This window comes from Phaethon aethereus, assembly GCF_964289735.1.
Source record: "Phaethon aethereus genome assembly, chromosome: 1".
In the NCBI taxonomy this organism is placed as follows: Eukaryota; Metazoa; Chordata; class Aves; order Phaethontiformes; family Phaethontidae; genus Phaethon; species Phaethon aethereus.
In genome coordinates, this window is record NC_138575.1 from 221,916,816 (window position 1) to 221,938,294 (window position 21,479).

Here is a 21,479-nt window from a genome sequence, read left to right on the forward strand (position 1 = left end):
TATCTTCTTTCATCTGGTTGGATTTAGAAGGGCAAGCAGCACAACCGAACAGACCTCACCAGGGTGGTTTAGATAGCCATTAGTTTAAAAAGGAGGAACAGAGAAGCTCTCAAGAAAGATTGTAATCTTTCCCTTTTGAAAGGGGGAATAGTACAAAGCTAATCTGCGTAATGTACAAATTTGTATATACAAACTTTCATTTGCATAAATTTACAATTCTAATACATAACACAAAGCCGATTCTCCACATAATGGAAAGAACAAAGAGGACTACGATGCAGGAGCAACGGCAGTGACAAGAAATTTCTCCAATCTGCATACGTCCAGTAGGTTAAAAAGGGGTAAACCAGCCAAGCCTCCCCACAAGCGAGTGGGTAGGTAGCCTTACTTGTACTGCTGTTAATGACTAAAGCTACTGAGAATGAGGTTAATAAGACAATGGAGTCCCCAGCCTGACCAGAGGACCAGACCCATGATTTCTAATTGCAAATCCAGTTACCTCACACTTAAGAGCACAAATAAAACAAGGGAGAACAACTAAACAGACCTACTGCGTGCACTGAGGTAGGAGTACATGCAGAGTCTCTGGAGCACACCTTGGAATAAATGAAAACAGAAGGCACCACATTCAAAGGCATTAACTATTCAGCACATGCTAAGGTAATACAAGTCTTGAACAAGAGACCAGAGAGGTCTAATATTCAAAACCAAAAGTGGATATGCAGCAAGCAGGAACTTGCAGAAATAGAAATTTCTGTAGGAAAGTGCTCTGCAGAAAAGTGCTTCTCAATTTATGACAGTCTTACAGCACTGCTTTTAGTCTCAGGAGATTAAAAAAGAGCCCTAACAGAAACAGATAAGGAAAACAGAGTGTGCGGTCACCTCTCGGCGTGCTGCATGCTCAGAGCACTGTCATGAACACAGGAGGCTGGGGGTCCCCAACACATGGCAGCACAAGACGACTGAACCAACAAGCTTTCACTCTTCAACGAGCAGCCTCTCTGCACAGCTCTACTGTGCGCCTGAAACACAGGGCTCTTTTCTGCCCACTCTCGTTAGCAGAGAACAGACAAGCTGAGAGATTCCAGCCCAGCAAGGAGCGGCGCTTTAAGTGGCTAACAGGCTGATTTCAATCTTCCCTCTTCAGAGCTAAACAACACAACTTGTCAGTAGACTGAGTGATGAGTAAATGGAAAGACCAGAAAATAGCTTACAAACATTTAAAGAAATAAATACCAAAGAGCGTAGGCATATATTATTTTTTTATAGCCAAACAAGGAGCTGCACACAGGAATGTGATGAAATTAAGGCTGATCATGAAGAACAGCTTCCCGAGAGATTTATCATCCTGTGGCATAGTCTGAGTAGAATTGATGGATGCCTGATGACAGAGATCACTTGAAATTGTGCTGGGCAGAAGAGAAACCATGAAAATAGGCCTAAGGTGGCATGGAGACTGCTCAGATATCCAACAGTATTTGCCTCTCTAATTTGTATTACAGATTCTCTTCATTTCATGGCTCTTTCTCATGTGCTAGCCACACTAAATAAGCAAACAGCTTCAGTTCTCCTGCTGGAGTCCATCTCTTTGCTAATACAACCTATTTGCTGTTTCACCTTTTTTTACTGGAGTTGTACACCAAACCGGTGGTTTCAATTATTTGCCCATAATGATCCCCAAATTCTTTTCCTGATCAGCTTGTTGGATGACTATTCCATTTAGCACATACTCCCTAGCTCAATCCCAACTTATTTTCCAGTTATCTATATTGAACGGCATTTGTCACCTCAATTATCCAAATTCTTTGGAATCCGGCCCTGCTGTTCCTCATTATAAGCCCAAATCTTGCGACGTTCTGGGCACCCTACTCCTATCAAAGCCAACAGCCACCAAGGAGACGCAGAGTCGCATCGGATATGGCTCAACTGTTTTGCCTCCAGTTTCTCTATTATCTGTTTTTTGGGGGTTTTTTGTTTTGGTTTGGTTTTTTTTGAAGTCTTGCTTCCAATGCTATCTTCCAAACTATTTCTATAAACAGACAGAATAAAGATACTAAAAATGACCCTGGGAGAGGGGGGGAGGTCATTTTGCGGGTGTTTACTCAAATAAACTGGTTATGACCAGTCCTACAGTTCTGGAAGGCATGATATCTTTCACAAGAGATTTGAGAACCTCCTTCCCACAAATCAGCGTGACTGGCAGCACACTTGGTGAGGAGACAGCCAGATCTCAGCTAAGCTAAAACAAAGACTGAATGACTGAGGCATCTCAACTCTATGCCCAAGTGCTTGCAGCACAAGATAAACAGAAAGCTCAAACTACAGCCATTTGCATGGTCTTTAGTCCTCTAAACTATTCCCTCAATCATTGACCAACAGCCTTGGATACTAACATTGTCGAAATCAGGCCCCTAACCTACATGCCTGGTTGTTTACACATCTTTTTACCTTCCTCATCACTGCTGTCAGACTGAAGTTGTTTGATTCGCTTCCTCTTTTTCTTTAGATTTTCAGGATCCCTTTCTTCCTCGTTATCCAACTTGTCCATCCTCTTCATTTTACTGCCGCAAAAAGAAAAAAGGAATGAACATGTGTTATCCCTTGTGTGCACATGAAAGCATCAGGCGTATTCTGACAAGCACGTTCTCCATAGAAGTACTGCTAGCAAAGGAAACCAAATACCTCTGTACCTCTTAGAAACACGAGCATCACATACGCTGAAGTATAGTCACCTGTATAATCAGGCATAGGTGCACAAGCATTTTCAAGCCTCTCATCCTTACCCATATCCAGTTCTCCAAAACAAGGAGGACTTCTTTAGCCCCTCTGCAGTTCCATGTTTTGCCCAGTACCTCACCTAGCTTGGCCACAGCAACCTGGCAAGAGCGCATTTCTGATCTTGTCTCTATAGCTCAGGCTCCCAAACACTAATGTCCCCAATAGCATCGCTCAGAAACTTTTGACAGACTGCTTGCCACTGACTGACTATGAGGTAGTGTCTCAGAATCCTGGAGCCATTTTTAAAGACTACTGGAAAAATAAAATAGCTTCTTTCTTTTTAATGTTGGCGAGACGTGTCAGACTAACAAGCCTGGAGGCTAAAGGCCCACATATCCTCATAGAGCTGGTACAGCCCAAGTGGCCTTCCCCGCACCACACTGCCAACATGCAGTTTCCAGGCCCTTGGCTTTTTGAATAAGACCATCAATAAGACGACCAGTTAGCACTAACTGTGATGGTGGGCTGGGCAGTGCGCTTACCTATTTAGTTAGAAACGGATTGAGACCACCAATTAATTACTCATAGGCCACCAGAGAGCCATCAGACTGTAATGATTTTTTGTCTCTGTCAGTTTGGGTTGGATTAAACACAAAGGGCTGAACTTAAAATTTACTTGGAGTCTCAGCCCAAAGTAAACCAGTGGCATTGAAAGCAGCAGTACATTAGCTATGGAAATCAACAAGCAGAACTTTGTGTGCTGGAAGCTGTGTACATATAAGCTTGGGAATATACTACCTTCCCCGCAGTACAGGTGCTCCTGCCAGCCCCACAGATTGCCTGCGGGGTCTATACTATGTCTGCTCACAGCGTGAGGCTGTCTCCTGGAAAGCCACCCCCTCCCACTGAAGACTACCTGGATCGTGTCCCTTCCCGTTTGCAATGGCACAAATGGCCCTGAGGCATCTACAGCACTAAATGGAAAAGACATATTAGGAAAGAATTCCAAGAGAGATAACTTTAGCCAGGTTTAATGCAATTTAGTAGCTGGAAACAGGAGTTGAGCCAGCATTTTATGGCCAGCCAGCTCCATGCAGGCCATCAACAGATTACAGGGACCTTGAATGGCGTGGCCCACCTTTTTTTGTCCTGTTGTTGACTTCTAGCAGACTCTGTTTTCTTTCCAGGTTTCTCCACTGTAGTATTAGGGGATGACTCTGGCTCTGCTACCGGAACTGAAGGCTTGGCTACTTCTTTCTCCTCCTTTGGCTGCTCAGGCACAGAGTTGACTTTGAGTTTATCTGTGAATAAACCATTAAAAAAAGAACAAACACTGAGCATTCACTATGAACGACAACTTACAAAGGAGTCGGCTAAACAAAACACTGTGCACCAAGAATACAGAAAACACTACAGATGATGTATAAAAGCATCAGGGATCTAAACTGATCAAGCTGTGTCATACACAAAAAAAGGGCATGCTTAAATTTCTAGCTGATTTAACAGTTTGGTTCTGTTCCTGATGGCATAGCCTAAGCACTCCACAAGCTGAGTGTGCGGCAGTGGTTAAAACTCTGCAGAAGAGGGCCTAGGAGGCAGCGGCAGAAGCCCTTGCAGTCACCAGGACCAAAGGCACCACAGAACAGTTGGGAACCCCTCTTCTAGACAGCTCCTTTGGCATAACACCGTGTCCATCTTTTTAGTCAGTTGATCCCTTCTAAACTACAGTTATTAGTCAAGCATCAAAGTGCTCAGAAACAGGAGATCAGGACTGATGAAGAGCAGTGAGAGGTGTGCGCAGTTTCATCCTGCATAACATTAGAGCCCACAATTAGTGTTTTCACTAATGTAGTGGCTTCTTGTCCCACCCTAACCCCAATGTGATGAAGAACCAGCCTCTTTTGCCCACACAGCATCATATACAAGGACAATTCTGCTTCAAAAAGCTTAATCTAGTACCAGAGAAGAGATAGCAGGTGGGAGTGGACAGCAAAATAATATATTTATCAACCTGATAGGTAGTGCTGTTAGCACACTAGCACCTAATTACAGTTTGTGAGCTTCATTCAGCAGCTTTATAGCTCCTCCCCAGAGGAGCAGACAAGTTAGAAACTTGAATCATTCCAAGCACAAGATGCCCGAGATGGCAATGAGATCAACTACATTGTCAATAGGAACAGAGGCTGCCGAGAGGGCTAAGACTTCAGGCCAACACCTTTCTGACACTGCCTGGAAAACAGGCTGGCTGCTTCATTGAGCAAGGGAAAACATCTCATACATAAGAACTTGAATGACAGCTCTCTTATTTATGATCAACAGCAGAAAGCCGAAGGACCCAATTATTGTTAACTTGGGACTTTCTGGCAATGGTGAAATCTTTGAAGCCAGGAGAGATGTACAGCATGTAGGGAATAAATCTGGCTCCTGGAATCACCCTCTCTCTTCTATACCCATAATCAGTTCCATTTCTGCTTGGTTTTCTCCTTCCCTGCAGCCACCTCACAAGTTTCCTTGAAGTGCTCCCTGACAGGACTCAGAGAAGTGAACCCCACTAGAAATCGCAGAAATGCATCCACAAAGCTTTCTCCCTTACCACCAGATTATCTTTACCACGCAATTTCAACTTCTTGTTTTTTTTCAGCGTATGAACTTTGGTCTAGGGGTCTTCTCAGATCTCAAGAATTTACTTGAGTTAACTGTGCTTAGGCTGGTGAGGCTTAGGCTGAAAGCATCCTCAGCTCCCTCAGTCTCACAAAAACAGGAACTCAAAGATGCCCAACAGTACTGCGCATTGTGTGTTCAGTGCTGGAACTGTACCCTGCAAACTCTGACAGATGTCTGTTAGAAAGTGAACTTTGCTGTTTACTCTCTCCCAGTAACTCTTCTTTGAATCCTCTTGTACTCGGTATTATAAGGGCACCTTTGAAGAAAGTCCTACAGTCCTTTTCCAATGTCTATTTAAAAGCTTCAGCATATTTTCTTTAGACCTGGATAATTCAGGTCAGAAGGGACCTCCAGAGGCCACCTAGTCCAAATGCCTGCTCAAAGGGGAAGGCCACCCCTCATTTTTACCCTCCAATTACTAGCTCTTCATTTTTCAGTAAAGAAATTAACTCTAAATCTAACTATAGACTCCTCAGTGACTTGTGATGAAAAGCAAGCATCGTTAACAGGCTCTGCGTAACAGGTTTTGGCAAATATTTTTCCAATAGCTAATCTTCCAGCCAGAAGTACTCACTTTAAAACAGATTTCTTCTGCACTAGAAATCCTTCCTGGGTTAGTCTGCACAAATATGTCATTTTAATTGATCTCCATCCAGCAAGCTTTGTCTGAAAAATTCCACTTACAACTTTTAGTTTTCATCTGAAGAGCTGCATACAAAAACATTAACCCCTCTGAGTCCAAACGAGCAGAAGAATAGTATGGGAAACTATAAGAGGGGATATAAAGAAAAGTTTGGTGGGCCGGGGGTGGGAAGGAAGAGTTCTGCTTCCTTCTGTTTATGCCTCCCATTACAGCTGTATAACAAGACACCTGATATCAGTGATTTTTCTGAATTGCCACTTAGTTTAAAAAAAAAAAAAAGAGATTTCCAATATCCCTCAGGATTTTTTTTTTTTTTTTTTTTAAACTACAGCAGGCTGGTCCCTGACCACAATGGTTTCTGAAAACAGATGCATGTTATAAAGCACTTACTCATGGCAGCTTTTCCAAAGAAGTTGTTCATTATGTTGCTCTTTGCTGGTGGTTTGCTGCTTACTGCAGGCACCTAGAAGCAAACAGAGGAGTAACCACAGGAATTATTCATGCAATACAGCCCTCAATATGCATAGTACTGCTTCTGGACAAGCAAAATAAATACGTCTAACTTGTTGAGTAGTCAGTGTCTTAGATTTCAGTATCTGTTCAGAAGAATTTGAAGATATGAGATATTACATACATCAAAGGGTTGAGAGTAAGTTACTTACGACTCCTTAGCTAGGCCTTCGAATTTAACTTGGGTCACATTCCTATCTGATGGCTGACAGTGTTACTGAAATAAGTGGTTGAGACTTGGGTCAGTTCCCAGTAAAGAACTGTTCTTTTTGCAAACTATCAGTGCTTCAATTCACAGTAACCGACAGAGGAAAGAACACAGATTGGCCAAACCTTGAAAAATTTATCCAGCTACACTGGCACGTACACTGTTCTGCTGAGTCGTTTGCAAAAAATATCACTGCTCTATTCCATTAATATAGCCACCACCAAAGTGAAAAATCACACACACAGAGCGCACCTAAGTAAGGTTGGCCTCCTGATCCCATTTATTTGCAAAAAAAGGCAAACAGACACTGAAGTTCCCAAAACATTGACACGCATATTTCATCAGTTCTAAATTCACTATAAAATCAGAGAAATGAACCAAAATGTACTGTTGGTACAGTAATATAATAATGGCTGTTATAAAAAAGCCAAACCATATGCAGGGAACGTTACCATTTTAATACCCATTTACTGGCCGTGTTGCTTTAAAAACAATTATACTAATTAAAATTAATATGCAATCCTATCCCTGGAAAAAGCAGCAGTTGAGAAGATAAACAATTTAGTCTTTCACAGGTCAAGCTCTGAAACTTCCTTCACAGACCAAGTTAAACACCTTGATACTTTTAAGACCTGGCGTTCTCACATTTCACTTATTGCTCAAAACAAATCCTTTTAAGCACAATGGGGAGAGCAAGATCCTCAACCGGTGTATATACTGGCATAACTGAAGACAACGGAACAATTGTCTCAATAATGCAGCTATGCTGGTTTATACTCGCTGGAGATCTGGCTCAAGGAGGAACATCAAAGCGTCAAAGTTATGGCAAACACACTTTTGTGGGTAGGTCAAAGAGCGTGGTACAATATACTCTCCCCCAAGATGACTGAACCATACAGTTAAATACTTACAAAAAGAGTGACCAACCATTCCCAGCAGACAGCAAGTGTAGCACTGGCTGCAGCGGACGAGGCTGCACTACGGCTGGTTAAGGTTATTTAGGTCGAGTAAGAGTGACGCTACAAGAGCGGTTCATTAAAGCTATTAACCCAGAGGGCTGCCAAAGGGTCTGAGGTAACTTACACCTGGGGCCTCCTTAGCCTCTGCTTTAGTTTCTTTATTTGTGTGCTGGGGTTTGGAAGCTGCTTTCGCTGCAAACATTCCCATGATCCCTTTGGGCTGCTGCGAGGTCTCTTTAGCAGTTGACGGACCGTGGCCGTTGACCACAGGTACGCTGACAGCATTCGTGTCACTTGGTGTCTGGGAACCAGCCTGCACAGACGTCTGCGCTTGAGAAACTTCGGCCAACGTCCTGGGGACTGCAGCGGCACACTGAATGGCACTAAACCTGTGTGATGGAGTGAAAAATTCAATTAGCCTTTTAACTTCTCATTTTTCACCTCGGTTTCCTCCCCAGTAGCACCTTGTCTCTCTGGTCCTGTGCTTTCCTGTTATGGGGGGGGGGGGGGGGGGGCGGGGGGGGAAAGCAGTCTAGTTTGTGCATGGGACAAGAAAGGCTGGCACAGAATGAGAGCGATGGAGACCTCTACTGAAAAGATCATCTGAACCTGTCAGCAACAGCCAGAGCATTCAAATGCTAAACAAGCTGTTCAGATTTCATGGGGGGGAAAAAGCCTGTCTCCACACCCAGGGTGGAGATGGAGCAGACTGCATTTTATTCCTAAATGGGTTACGCTCTCTAAAGTTTGCAGCATAAATTGTACGGCTGCCTGATGATCTAAAACATTTACAACTTTCAGATGCTTTGACGGAGTCCACTACTGCTGCAACAAGCAGCCACAATTGTACTGGCCAGGTAAGTAAATCACAACTGAAGCTAAACTACTGAAACAGCTCAGAAGATAGCCAGGACATTCAGACTTAACTATATAAAGTCATTTCCATATAATCACTAGTAGACAGAGATACATCTCAGCTTGTAACAGTCTGAAACATGATTTGTTTGGGGATACGGGGATATAAGAACTAAATGATGTGCTCACAGTTACAATACAATTCCCTGACAGTCAGGAATAGCAGTACCCAAAAATAACTGAACTCTACTCCCCACTGTGCAAATCACAGGCGAGGCTTTCCAGATTTCCTACAGAAATGCCACAAAAGAGCACAGACTCACGCCTTCCAATCCACTGAATTACACAGCATATCTTTATTTGCATAAGAAATAAACCAGTCTTCTGCCAATTAATTTCTGTGCCTCAGCATTAGCGGCTCACATGCACAGTCCACTTCTACTCAGATCAGGAACTGAAATGCATTAACAAAACAACACCATCTCTACAGCATTTCCAGGCTGCAGCACCAATCTCTTGACATTCAAACCTTTAAAGGAAGGAAAGGAGACATTGAAGAAGCATATTCCTACTTCCCTTTATACTTTCAATCTGTTTTCATCATGGTCAACACTGCATTCAGGGCAGCTTTCACTCCTCCTACACACTCACCCATAAGCAACACCATCAACCCTCCAGATAACAAATAACGTTTTATCGTCAAACATTATATTGACTGTGCAGCAAGCACATCTAAACCTCACACATTCCAGGCACTTGGGAAGTTAGCCTGCCTTAATGCTGCTGCGTGACTATAGCTTATGGGCTTGATCCAAAACTCACTAAATAACCATTGAAAAAATAAGCAATGTTTGGACTATGCTCTACAAGCAAGGAGCTGCTTCTGCTTGGAAAGCTGACATTAGCAACACACATTAAATCCAGTTAGTTATATTAGTACAACATCTAGCCACCTCCACCATCTTCACAGTGTAACAGGTTCCCATACAAACACAGAAGAGAATAAAGATCCATGCCCCAGAGTTTGTGAGATATATGGACTGAGAGGGAAGCATAAGAAGCCAGTGGGTTCTGTTTGCTATAAACATGCACATAGTTAAACCTGTGTTTTGCAGGTACTGCAGGACTCTTGTCTCCAGTGTAAAAGACAATTCATGTAGTCAACAAGGGAGAGGGAATAGGGTCAGTCTGAATTTAGTTCAGCCAGGTCACAGGTGAAGAAGCTGAACTTTTCATAATTTGCTTGGGAAATTCTGCTCCAAAAGACAGGCAGGGATTTACACAGAGGCTTCAGAAAGCTACTTCAGAGCCTGAATTGTCTAAACCTTCTGGATGTACAAGTCTGAAAGGCAGACTCTGCTAAGACACAAGTATCACCATGCAGGGGTGCCCGAGAGTAAACAGACTGGAACAAGGCAACTGCAGGCAAGCCTATGGCATGCGTCTTCATTAAAGCAGGGTTTTCGAGCACTTACCAGGGTATTGACATTCACATTTGAAACACACAGCTTCTAGGACATTATTTTGTCAGTCACTCTCTTGTCAACACATTGAAGACAGCTACGTTTCTACTTTCAAATTCTATACTCTTTCTATGACACAACATTCAGGCATCCCCCTTCTAAACCAGATTGGTCATGGCACCGTACGTACTGATTACATCAAGCTGAGGCTGTTGTGGTGGAAACAACATATAAATGAAAAGCCACAGCTGCCAGGCACTGTTCAAGAGGATAGACAATGACCCCTGGAGACTGAAGTCCCTCTGAATTCCAGGACCTCTCTTGTGCTGCTTGGTCTGTTTCGTATGGTTCCCCTGTGCCTCAGGCTCTCATCTTATATATGGAGAATGATGCCTGTAAGACATCTTCAGAGAGGTGGATGAGTCCAGTGAACGAAAACAGTCTCACAAAACAGGAAGCAAACTCATGTCAGTGCTTTGCTGAGCACAACACTCATGTTTTTGTAAGTCTGTTTCGATTTACTCTGTGTGACTGAGAACTGGATAAAAATGGTCATGATTAAGTGTGGCCTGGAAATGAGAAAAAGGTTTCTAGCCATCAGAGAAGAAAGGTACTGGAACCATCTGCCCATTGGAGTAACGGAGCAAGTGAACCAAATATAAGCTGGAAATAGCTCAGTTTACGAAACAATCATACAATGCGCTGTCTGGGGACTGGTCTGGCATGACTTAGAAGGTATCTTTTTCTAGCTTTCTAAAAATCCAGGCATATCTGGTAACCATTGACTTCTGCTGAAGTGCACTATGTAGCAACATCTCAGTCTCAAATCACATGGCATAAGAAGAAAAAACAAGACTCAACTCACTTGCTGCAGTTGTGCAGGTTTGTTTTGACAATATCATAGTCTGTGTTGTAGAGTGGCCCGCTGTCCTTGAGCAAGGCTTTCTGAATACTGTAGACATGCACACTCGCAATCGTGGCTAGCTTAGACTTCATTGCTGGGGGGGGGGAAAGAGAGTCCTCTGTTAGCACAACCTTTACAGAATCAGGTGGCAACTTTAAGTATCAGGCTCTACCAAGGATGGAGAAAGACTGACAGACCACATCACAGCAAGGACGTGAATACAAAAATGTGTAATTGTCCCTTCTTCCAATGCTCACTAATTGAGAATCCCAGAAGGGTTTGGGTGGGAAGGGACCTTTCAAGGCCATCTAGTCCAACCCCCTGCCATGAGCAGGGACATTCCCAATTACAGCAGCTTGCTCAGAGCCCCGTCCAGCCTGACCTGGGATGTTTTCAGCGATGGGGCATCCACCACCTCTCTGGGCAACCTGGGCCAGGGCTTCACCACCCTCAGTGTCAAAAATTTCTTCCTTAGATCTAGTCTAAATCTCCCCTCTTTTAGTTTAAAACCATTACCCCTTGTCCTATCGCTACAGGCCCTGCTAAAAAGTCTGTCCCCATCTTTCTTATCAGCCCCCCTTAAGCCCTGTCAGGCTGCAATAAGGTCTCCCCGGAGCCTTCTCCAGGCTGAACGCCCTCAGTTCTCCCAGCCTGTCCTCCCAGCAGAGCTGTTCCAGCCCTCAGAGCATTTTGGTGGCCTCCTCTGGACCTGCTCCAACAGGTCCACATCTTTCCTGGACACAGTAGCGAATTCAAGTTAACTGACTCCATAAGGATGCTTTCCACTATACACTCTTGGTTCTTACACAAATGAATTAAGAGCAATGTCTCTGTGTTTACCTTCAAAATATCTGGTGTTTGGGATCCAGAATATCTATATGACTACCTAAAGCTAAGGAAGAAAACAGACAGCGATAACTTTACCCTGCTGGAATTGCTTTTGGCCATTAAGGTTGCATCCACTGTATCAGCTAGTGTCACAGTGTCCTCTCTAGTAGTCTGCTGAAATCAATGTTTTGTCTCTTCTGTGCTATTGAGACAGTAAGCCCCCTGAGACAAGGGTTGTTTTTTAGGAATTCTTTGTTCATTGCTTATATTGTTCTTTCCACACAGTCCTGGTCTGAGACAGAGCTTCTAGGGCACTGTAAAAATACACACAGTAATCATTTCTTGGGGCCAGTCCTAGACTACGCAGCCCTACTCCCGTCACAAATCTCAGTCTCTTCCAGATGTAAGTCATACCTTTGGCCTGTCTTCTAATACAAAAACCATGAACAACCCTTTCTTCCACAGTAAAACAGAACATTACGCAGCACACGTAATTCAACAAACATGACAGATAGTAGTTGCACTGCTTGACATTCTACTACCCTGATGAAGACAACTTTAGTTAGAAATCCACTTCAGATTTCAAAAAGGGATAAATAACACAAGTTCTTCAAGCAAAGTTAGATCATTAGTATGGATATTTAAGGTGACTAATGCTGCAGTATGTTCTCAAATGCCAAAGATGTTATTTGAAAATGATGAAGAGTCTGTAATTGTATTTCAATTGCTACAGATCAGATCTCGTCAGCAGGACCAGACCTGGAAAGATGGTAAGACAACAGACAGTGCATGGAGAGCAGTTTCACAAAGCAGTGTTAATAGTGGTGGGGTTTTTTCACCTTTCACTGTGAAAGTGAATACCCCAAACAAAACTGAGAATGTTCTCATGGGACATTTAACTAATACCCATTTCACTCGGGGAAAACAAAGACTGCAATTGCATTTAACCAGTGACTAGACTTATCTGCTTCAGCATCCTTGGGAGCCTGAAGGCTCATAATTGATCTAAAATGCTGTGAGACACTGCTGTACACTACTCAGGTACTATTACCTTTGAGGAGAAGCCATCTGTCAGTGGCAGGGAGGTGGAAAAGACTAAGTTGTTTAACATTAAAACAACAAAAAAAGGCAGACCCAAATCACAAGTCTGAAGTTACACAGCTGTTGGCTCAGATATTAAAAGTTCTGAGAAAAAGTTAGTACAAAAAAGTACACACCTGAACCCAACAGCCTGACTAGGCATTTACGTGCAGCTGGCAAGTTCTGAGCTTTACTCATTTTTCTGTTCTTTCAAAGAAAAAAGTTAAACCCACATAATTTTCACGATCTGCTTACCTTCAAGTTTATCCTCTCTCACTACTGCAACCTTGTGGCACTGTAAAAAAATAAATAAATTGCACTCTTAAAACTTGAAAAGATCTTTTGTAAGTTAAGACTGATATTTTCAGTTATCTATTGAATAGGAAAGTCTACCGATTATACGTGCAGCTTTATGGCTGCACAGAACACTGCTAATGCCTTTAAACAGTCATTAGCCACTAGTTTTTAAAGCTCTATCTTTCTACTTTTCTAATAGGCCGTTTCACAGATGACTACAACCCTAAAGAAATCTTCTGTCCTCCATTCCTGACACCAGGAAATGAGACACATCTGCACAGCACATCAGAGAAAAGCAAACTAACACAGCTGATGACCCAACTGCTCGAAATCTGCCGCAGTAGCCCACATCACCCATGTGTATTTAGATTGCCAGTAAACTCTAACATAGCAATCTGTAGCACAGACATAGCACCAGAGAAGCAAAACACTATGACAAATCAAGCATTAATTCAAAAGCCAGATATGAATGTTTTTGGAAATGTGCTCTACAGCTAGTCTTCACAGACTATACCTGCTCTATGACATTTAACAGGCTGAGGCTAAAACAGAGTATCCAAAGAGGCAGACTGGACAAAACCCAACCCTTAGTTTTGTGATTAACTGATACCACAGACTAGCCAGCAAATAAGAGGCATGAAAATGTAGACAACCTGAAATGGTAAAGAAAGATTGAGAGTCTCGGTCCCTCACTGAGGCGGATAAAAAGTTGCAAGTAAAGAGAGTGAAGCGCTTAAGACACGATGAGAATTATTTGGGAGTGATTTCTATCTGTTATCTCCTTCCAGACAAGTCTTGCAGTTGAATCCACAGCCTTGTGGCTACACCTACTGACAGCAGACAGTAGTGCAGGGTTACCAGCAAGCACAGGGCTGCAGCTCAGGCAGTCACATCCCTTTCCTACCCAAAATTGACTTGTGCCAGATAATAGGACCAGCTCCTCCAATGCCTGCACATCTTCTGGACGCATCTTCCAGACCTGACCTCTTCTCCCACCCACACCAGTTAGCGCTCAGACATCCAGCCTGAGGAACTTTAAACTCCTCCTGTCTGGCATTGCTTCATCTCAGCCCCTAACAACTTACTGCACCCACAGGTCACTTTTCTTAGCATACTGCTGTTGCAGTATTCAAAAAGATCTTTAAAAACAAGAAAAAAAAAAAGTGACCTTTATATGTTTACCTGGGTAGATCTTTTCTTAAAAATATATAAGCTGCTAAGACAGAATTTAAAAAAAAAAAAAAAATTTGTATCTTAAGTCAGAATTTACTTGTTTGTTTTAAATACATTGTGGCAAATTTTAAAATAATAGAATGCATTGACAAACCTGTGCCAAGTTCTAGTGAGTCAAGAGATGCTACCTTGTTATTTCCAAAAGAAATTGGAGGAAAAACCTGTTAAATTCAGGCTATAAATGTGATACTACCCGTACAGCTTTAAATAAATATAATCCATTATACAGAACTAATATGATAAATAATTACCTTCAATTTCAGACAAATATGGAGATTTAAAGAGAATGTTCTACGCATGTGAACCAATTTATTACTTAGGAAAGCCAAAAAGGTTTGTTGTTGCTCCATTCTCCCCCCTGTCCATTTACAAATAAAACTCAGGACACCTTGAGATGTTTTAATTCTAAATGAAGACTATGGACTCTAACTGTAAGACATATTTGGGTATTGAAATATGTGAATAGCTAAATCTGTATCTAAATATATGAAGAGACACCCAGTGGGATGTCAAAGGCATTTAGTGTTTGGCTATTAAATACTTCTGTAAGCAAAGGGAAACAGGCACTCAATTTGCTTGTCATCTTTCAAAAGCCTCTGGAATACCTGCCTGAAATTTTAGACCACATTCCTGAAACTCTGATGAACAGCAACGAGAAAAAATTAACACATTAAGTAGCAATTCTTCTGCTTAATACGTCAAAGCATTTTAAACACAAAACACTGTTACTAAACTTATGTTTCTCTTGTATACCAGGATAAAAAAGAAGTTGGTGTAATTATCAGCTTCAAGTACGTATTTATTATTCTATTTATTATTCATTATTATTCTATTCTAACTGAATGCCAAGCTCTCTCCAAACACTACTTAGCACAATTCCATTCCACAGCAGACCCTGGGAAACAGATTAGCAGGCCCCTCCAGACTGTTTTTATAATCTTTGTTGTCCAATAATAGAGATAGGATTGAGAGATGACTGGTAACAGGATTTAATGTAATTAAATAAAAACCTGGTGCATTATTCAGCACTGTGTTACCAAATCATAACCAACTGATCTTTCCTCCCCATCGTTTGTACGCTGGAACAGAGATAGTACCTGATTTTGTAAATGTACAAAAGACCTAGTACGCTGTGCCTGTTACTGGAAAAAAAGAGCACGTTCAGCTTTTAACCCAAAGATTACAAAACAAGATGGAAGACACAAGAACAAAGAGCTCACAGACACCTTTGAGAAATAAAACACTCACAACATGTCCATTCTGGATGAGGTTTCCTGCTATCAAGTAGGTGACGTGAAGCTGAGCTCCTGAATTCTCCTTTCGTTTCCTCTCTACGTAATCATACAGCATCCTGCACAAAAAAACCCCCAGTGTTAATCACCTAGAAAGGAAAGAGCCTGTCACCACCCCTTCCGTGAAGCTTACATTAACAAAAAAAAAAAAAAAAACCACAAAAAAACCACTAAAGCCAGCCTGACATGGAAACATTTCACATAAGCACAGTTATTTTAACGAGGATTAAATTCATCTTACCAAGACACCTCCCTTCTCTGCCACTTTGGAGAATCTCAGTCCAATAACTATATAAACCAAAGGTGCAACAAATACAAGCTCTCAAAGCTTTTAACAGTTGGTTGCAGATGGTCTCACATCCTCTGGGCAGCTTGTTCCAAAGTCTCTCCCTCAAGAAAGGCTGTTTCCCTCGTTACAACCCAGCATTCTGAAACACCTGACAGAAACTGGTGATTTCTGGTACATAATCACATTACCAGGTGTATATATATAATCCCAGTTACACCCACTGGCACAGTGATCAGAAATAGGAGGAAAGAGCACAATTAGTGAAGACAAGATTGAGCCAGGGCTCAACCTTTCAGCTCCCGCTTACACCACTGATTTATGATGACCAACCCACGTAACTGGGCAGAGACACTACTGCACACTCCATGAGGACACTATCTGGTAAAGATACTTGAAGATCGCTACTGCTACAGAGACAGACTGTAATTACCATGCTGTCACAGCCAGCACAATCACTAAAACAATTCACTTGTGTTATCGGGCACTTTCCAACTTCTAGGAGAGAGTTTTAAGCACAAAGATGCCACTGGAGTTCTCCATCTCCAGGTTGCTTTCCAGGGTATGAGAAGGTGCCTCTGCTTCACCTGGGCTATCTTTTTCCACTGCAAGAAGTTCTCTGTCTCCTTCTAGTTTACTGTATGACCAGAATTGTTCCCAGCAAAGCTCTCCAGTCAGGTCTATACCACCACTGAAGCACACTCAGATTTACACATCATCTAAATTGTTCACACACACACAGAGGAAAGACCAAACAATCTCTTCATTACATTAGATGCCCGAGTTGATATTCTGGTAATTTGGACAACACAGGTGAAGCTGGGCTCAGTATACTGCAGCAAATGCCCCTTTAGGTCTAAGCAATAGCCAGAAACAAGGTGAGAAAATAGTTGTATTGCGGGACTTGACACTCTTAAGCAGCCTTCAAATCTTATGCTTAACTTTACCTTGCTGCATAGCAACAATCCCAGAATCCTTGCAAGCTCATTCTTTGGTTTATATTTCAAAGGTTACAATTCTTCAATATACACTATGTGGAAAAGCAAAAACATTCTGACAGCACAGCTAATTTCCCCATCCTTCAGAGATCTACCTGTGCCCATCAAGCCTGATAAGCAGATATTTATAATGGGTGATGCACTATGCAGCAGGGTGATCAGAGAGCAGATGAGCGTGTGCCACACACATGAGCTGCGTTACCATTAGTGCTGGTCTGCATTTTCCTGACTCTGCTCCCAGCAATATCCATGGATAACGTACAGCATCCTAACCTGGGATATGCAGTGGCAGATTCTCACCGGCATAGCTCTGTTTGCAGGACTGGAGCCAAGCGCAGAAAACACATCCTTATTTCAGGATGAAAGGAGCTACATACATTTCTGTAGTAATATAGCACTAAAATTTCTATCCTGACCCAAGTATTCATATTTATGGTGTGAAACAGCACAAGGTGTCCAGCTGAGCATTGCTCTCTAAAGCACAACTCCCATCAAAGTCAAGGCAAGATCTGCCTACAGGAAGAGTGAGTAACACTGTTCAGTAACGTAACTGACTGTACCTGAGAGGACACGCAGGATTTTTAAACATTTCCAGAGAGATAATTTTAATACACTAACCACAATAATGAAAACAGTAATTAACATGGCTTTGCCACAAAACAAAAGGTTCATGGGATGGACTAATACCTACTGTTTAGCCTGGTTGACGTGAACTCCCAGAGTATAGCTTAGCCATTTGTATGTCACCTGCACAAGAAAAACAATACTTTAGTAAGAAAACCTCTCTTGATTTGTTAAACCACGCTCCTTTGCTTGTTTCATGGGTAGATCAAACTCTTTAGGAGCACCCCACTCCAAGACACTCACAGCAAAACCTGTCAGAAGTGAGAGCACATGGACACCAACCCACTTGTGCTTTAATGAGTAGATTGAATCCCTAAGACCTAAACAAACTACCCTAAAAGGTGTGTTTTTGTGAACAACTTCTTGAAATGCCATTGTAAAAATAAAAGCCCTTCAAAACACCCGCACTGCTTAGCTTCACAACTGAGAAAAAAAATTAATCAGCACAATTTTTAATTGTGAGACGCTCTTATTGCTCTCCCAAACAACTACTGAGGTTTTACCATATTTCTGATACCTCCAGCTGCATCACAAGTCTGACAGCATGGTTGCCAAATCTCAAGAGACTACAGCTCTAAACCCAGCCCTGCCCACTGACTTGTTGTATTATTTAAAGAAGGCACATCTTTTAAACCTGTTTCTCCTCCTGCTCTGCCTTTTTAAACTAATCCTCAGGCTAGGGCCTCTCCTGTCTCAAATACAACAATTAAATTGTTATTAGTCTAGCAGTTTACTGAAATAAACTATAACAATGTAGGCAGCTCATGTTAATACATGTCGATACAACTGACAGACAAGATGCATTAACTTTACTCTATCAGTTCCTAGGCAAAAGACTTTATTTTGAAAGACACACTGGCACATGTGCCTACTGTTTTTCTGAATTGTCCTAAAAATAGCAAGGCTTCGAGAGGCTACAGATGATAAGTAGCAATTTTACTTTTCAGCTGAAATAGCGGTCCAGATTGCTTCAACCTTTCATGGAAAAAAACCCACTCTTTTATATACTTGTGTCATTTATACCTTGAACTAAAACACTGCAGTGTTTTAAAGTGTGGGGTTTTTTTTTTGGAGGCTCACCTGCTAGGAAACATAAGGAATTTGGGGGGAGCTGCTTTTCCTGTGACACAAATGATGCCATTAGCAATTCTCTTCAAAGGCATTAAAGTAATTTAAAGTCGGGGGCGGGGGGATCCTGACAAGAAAAGCACTTTCTGTCCAGCTTGACAGAAAGCCGTATAAACTCTACGTTGTGACCTGCGGAAAAGCAAACACTGCAAACGCAGCCAGGCACCGCACATCCATCCCCAAAGATGAGTAAAACCTGAGCAAACAGCCCTGAGGGGCAAGGCAGCCGCAGCGGCCGAAGCCTCCTTTCTTGAAAGGAAGCTGGGCACCCACGCGCGTCCCGCAGGTGGGTGCGACGACGACGACGACGGGGGGGGGGGGCACTGCCTTTGCCTCCCCTTCCGACTGCCAACGGAAAGCAGCTGCTCCCAGCGGGTTTGTGCTTCAGCGGGCCGGGTGTGTCCCTGCACCGGTGTCACCCCCAGGCCCGGGCACTGCAGCCCCCCCGGGCCCCAGCACCGCCAGAGCAGGGCGTGGGGCCCAGCCTGAGCCGGGGAAGGGGTAAATATGCAGGCTGACCCCCCGCAAACGGCAGCCACGCTGGGGGGGAGGAGGGGTCGCCCCCTCCTGAGAGGGCCGCGCAACGGCGCCAGCCTCCCGCACCGCCCCTTCCCCCCCGCAGCCCCGCCGGCGGGACTCACGATGCGGTTCTGATCGGTGACGAACTCGTCGATGTTCTCGAGGTAGAGCTCGTCCTCCATGGCGGGCCGACCCCGGCTCGGGTAGGCCGCAGGCGGGCGGGTTCCCGCGCAGCTCAGGGCCGCGGCCTCCAGCCCGCCGCCATGGCAACCCGCCGAGACGCGGGCGGGCGCAACGGCAGCCGCGCCGGGACAAAAAGGAGAGCGCTGGGCGCGGCGGAGCCGCGTGGTCCTTGTGCCGGTCCCGGCGCGGCCAGGCCACGCCCCTCCGCTCTGCCGGCCCGGCGCCTCGCACCGTCCCTTCATGGCCCCACGGCCCCGCCTCGTCCCCTGACGGCCCCACGCTGTCCCCTCACGGCCCCACGCCGTCTCCTCATGGACCCACGTTGTCCCTTCACAGCCCCACGCCATTCCCTCATGGCCCCATGCTGTCCCTTCGTGGCCCCACATCCCTGTGCCCTCCCCTCATGGCCCCACGCTGTCCCCTCACAAACCCACACTGCCCCTTCATGGCCCCACAGCCCCGTCCCCTCATATATCCTCACGCCGGCCCTTCACAGACCCACGGCCCCACGCTGTCCCCTCACAGGTTCATGGCCCCGCACCATCCCCTCGCACGTCCTCACACGTCCCCTCACAGACCCACGGCCCCATGGCTCCACACCGTCCCCTCACAGCCCCACGGCCTTCCCGCCATCCCACTCCTCCCCACCTCCATCATTGTGGCCGGGGGCTGAGGCCGCTCCTTGGCCCTGACATCCGGGGCAGGGTCAGCCACGGTGCGGAGCGAGGGAAGGTGAACCACCCACTTGTTGGGGATCACTAATTTTCATTTTTTCTGATTTTCCTTTTTTTTTTTTCAGCCCTGCCTGATGCTCACCGGAATGGCGGAGGGAAACCAGGCATCAGAGCCTTGCTGCTCCCTCCCCCAAACACCTACTGTCGTCAGGTGAGGTGTTACTTAAAACTGGTCTTAATCTCAGTTAAACTGTCCCGTATTTCCACCAGAGACCACTTCCAGCACTGCTCACAGCACCTGCTAAATTTTACGCTACGCTTTCTTTTTTTTTTTTATTTACGATAAATAGCAAACACTGGAACATGAGATTCCCAATCTTTAATTCCCAATCTCATCCCATCTGCGTCCCGTTTGTAATACAGCTTCACAGGAAGCTGAGGACTTCATTGATATAGCTATATTGTTTTCTAAATACTTCTCCATGATAAAGTTAATTTAAAATCTGATAAAATATATGAGGAGGTTTTGAGGTGGGGTGTGTTTTTTTTCCTTTCAGTGTGGCTTATACTATATTTTATTTGCCGTGTTTCTTATTTACCTGTCCTGGCTGGTTTATAGGATGGTCCCATGCCGGGGCTGGCTGGGGCTGAGGGATTGCTGCTGCTGGGAGAGCGATGTCTGGCATCTCCCACCCTCCCTGGACCTCATCGACCCAAATCCCTCTGTTTCTGGCACATTTATCAGCTTATTTTAGCTCAATGAACTGCTTTTTTCCATATACCATCCAGTTAGGTTAGCATAGTCTTGCCTACAAATTGAACCCAAGATTTAAATGGTTTGGAATATTTTATAACATACAAAACCACCCTGAATCAATTCCATAGACCTCTCCCTTCACCGGGAAAATAAAACCCTTAGGGCAGCGACCTGTTCCTTTGCCAGTGCATGCAGATGGCTGTCTTCATTTTACTGACAGTTAGGTACAAGCAACACAAAAGAAATATGTTCTTAGTGTCTAACACTGCCACGGTATCCCTTTCTGTGAGAGAGAACTGGTGCGTGTTTCCTCTGCTCTCTGCGTTTTCAGGTGAGCCACAGTGCTGAGCTGAAAAATGTGCTGTTAGGGTCAGAAGTGAGTTCCTCTGATGACAACATCGCTAAAATATTACCTTTACGAGCATTAGGTGTTTTCCTGATTTATAGATTGCCTCTTGGAGTACTAGCTTCAGGAAACTGGGAGGTCCATGTGTAGTGCCACAGCTTACGGAACTGAACCACTCATCAGGAGAAATTCAAATGAAATTTGGGTGCGTGAGATGAATGCGTTCCTGTGTTGGTCCTGAGAGCTCTAAGAGAGGACAAGAGACAGACTCTGCTGGTTTGCAAGGAAAGATCACAAAATTAGACTTAAC

At 44.0% G+C, this 21,479-nt stretch overlaps 1 protein-coding gene across 1 annotated transcript in view; it reads right to left on the reverse strand.

Annotated features, from left to right (window-relative positions):
* Positions 1–20,842, reverse strand: part of POLD3 (DNA polymerase delta 3, accessory subunit) — a gene marked incomplete at its 3' end in the record, with an annotated part of 29,142 nt that extends 8,300 nt beyond the window's left edge. The window contains exons 1-9 of the mRNA XM_082001506.1: positions 19,332–20,842; positions 17,630–17,685; positions 15,611–15,713; positions 13,088–13,127; positions 10,886–11,018; positions 7,827–8,091; positions 6,416–6,488; positions 3,857–4,019; positions 2,449–2,561 (exon numbers count right to left, since the gene is read on the reverse strand). Of these exons, the coding sequence (XP_081857632.1) occupies positions 2,449–2,561; positions 3,857–4,019; positions 6,416–6,488; positions 7,827–8,091; positions 10,886–11,018; positions 13,088–13,127; positions 15,611–15,713; positions 17,630–17,685; positions 19,332–19,778 (1,393 nt within the window). The 5' untranslated portion in view covers positions 19,779–20,842. The remainder of the gene's footprint in view (positions 1–2,448; positions 2,562–3,856; positions 4,020–6,415; positions 6,489–7,826; positions 8,092–10,885; positions 11,019–13,087; positions 13,128–15,610; positions 15,714–17,629; positions 17,686–19,331) is intronic.
* Between the last annotated feature and the right edge of the window lie 637 nt (positions 20,843–21,479).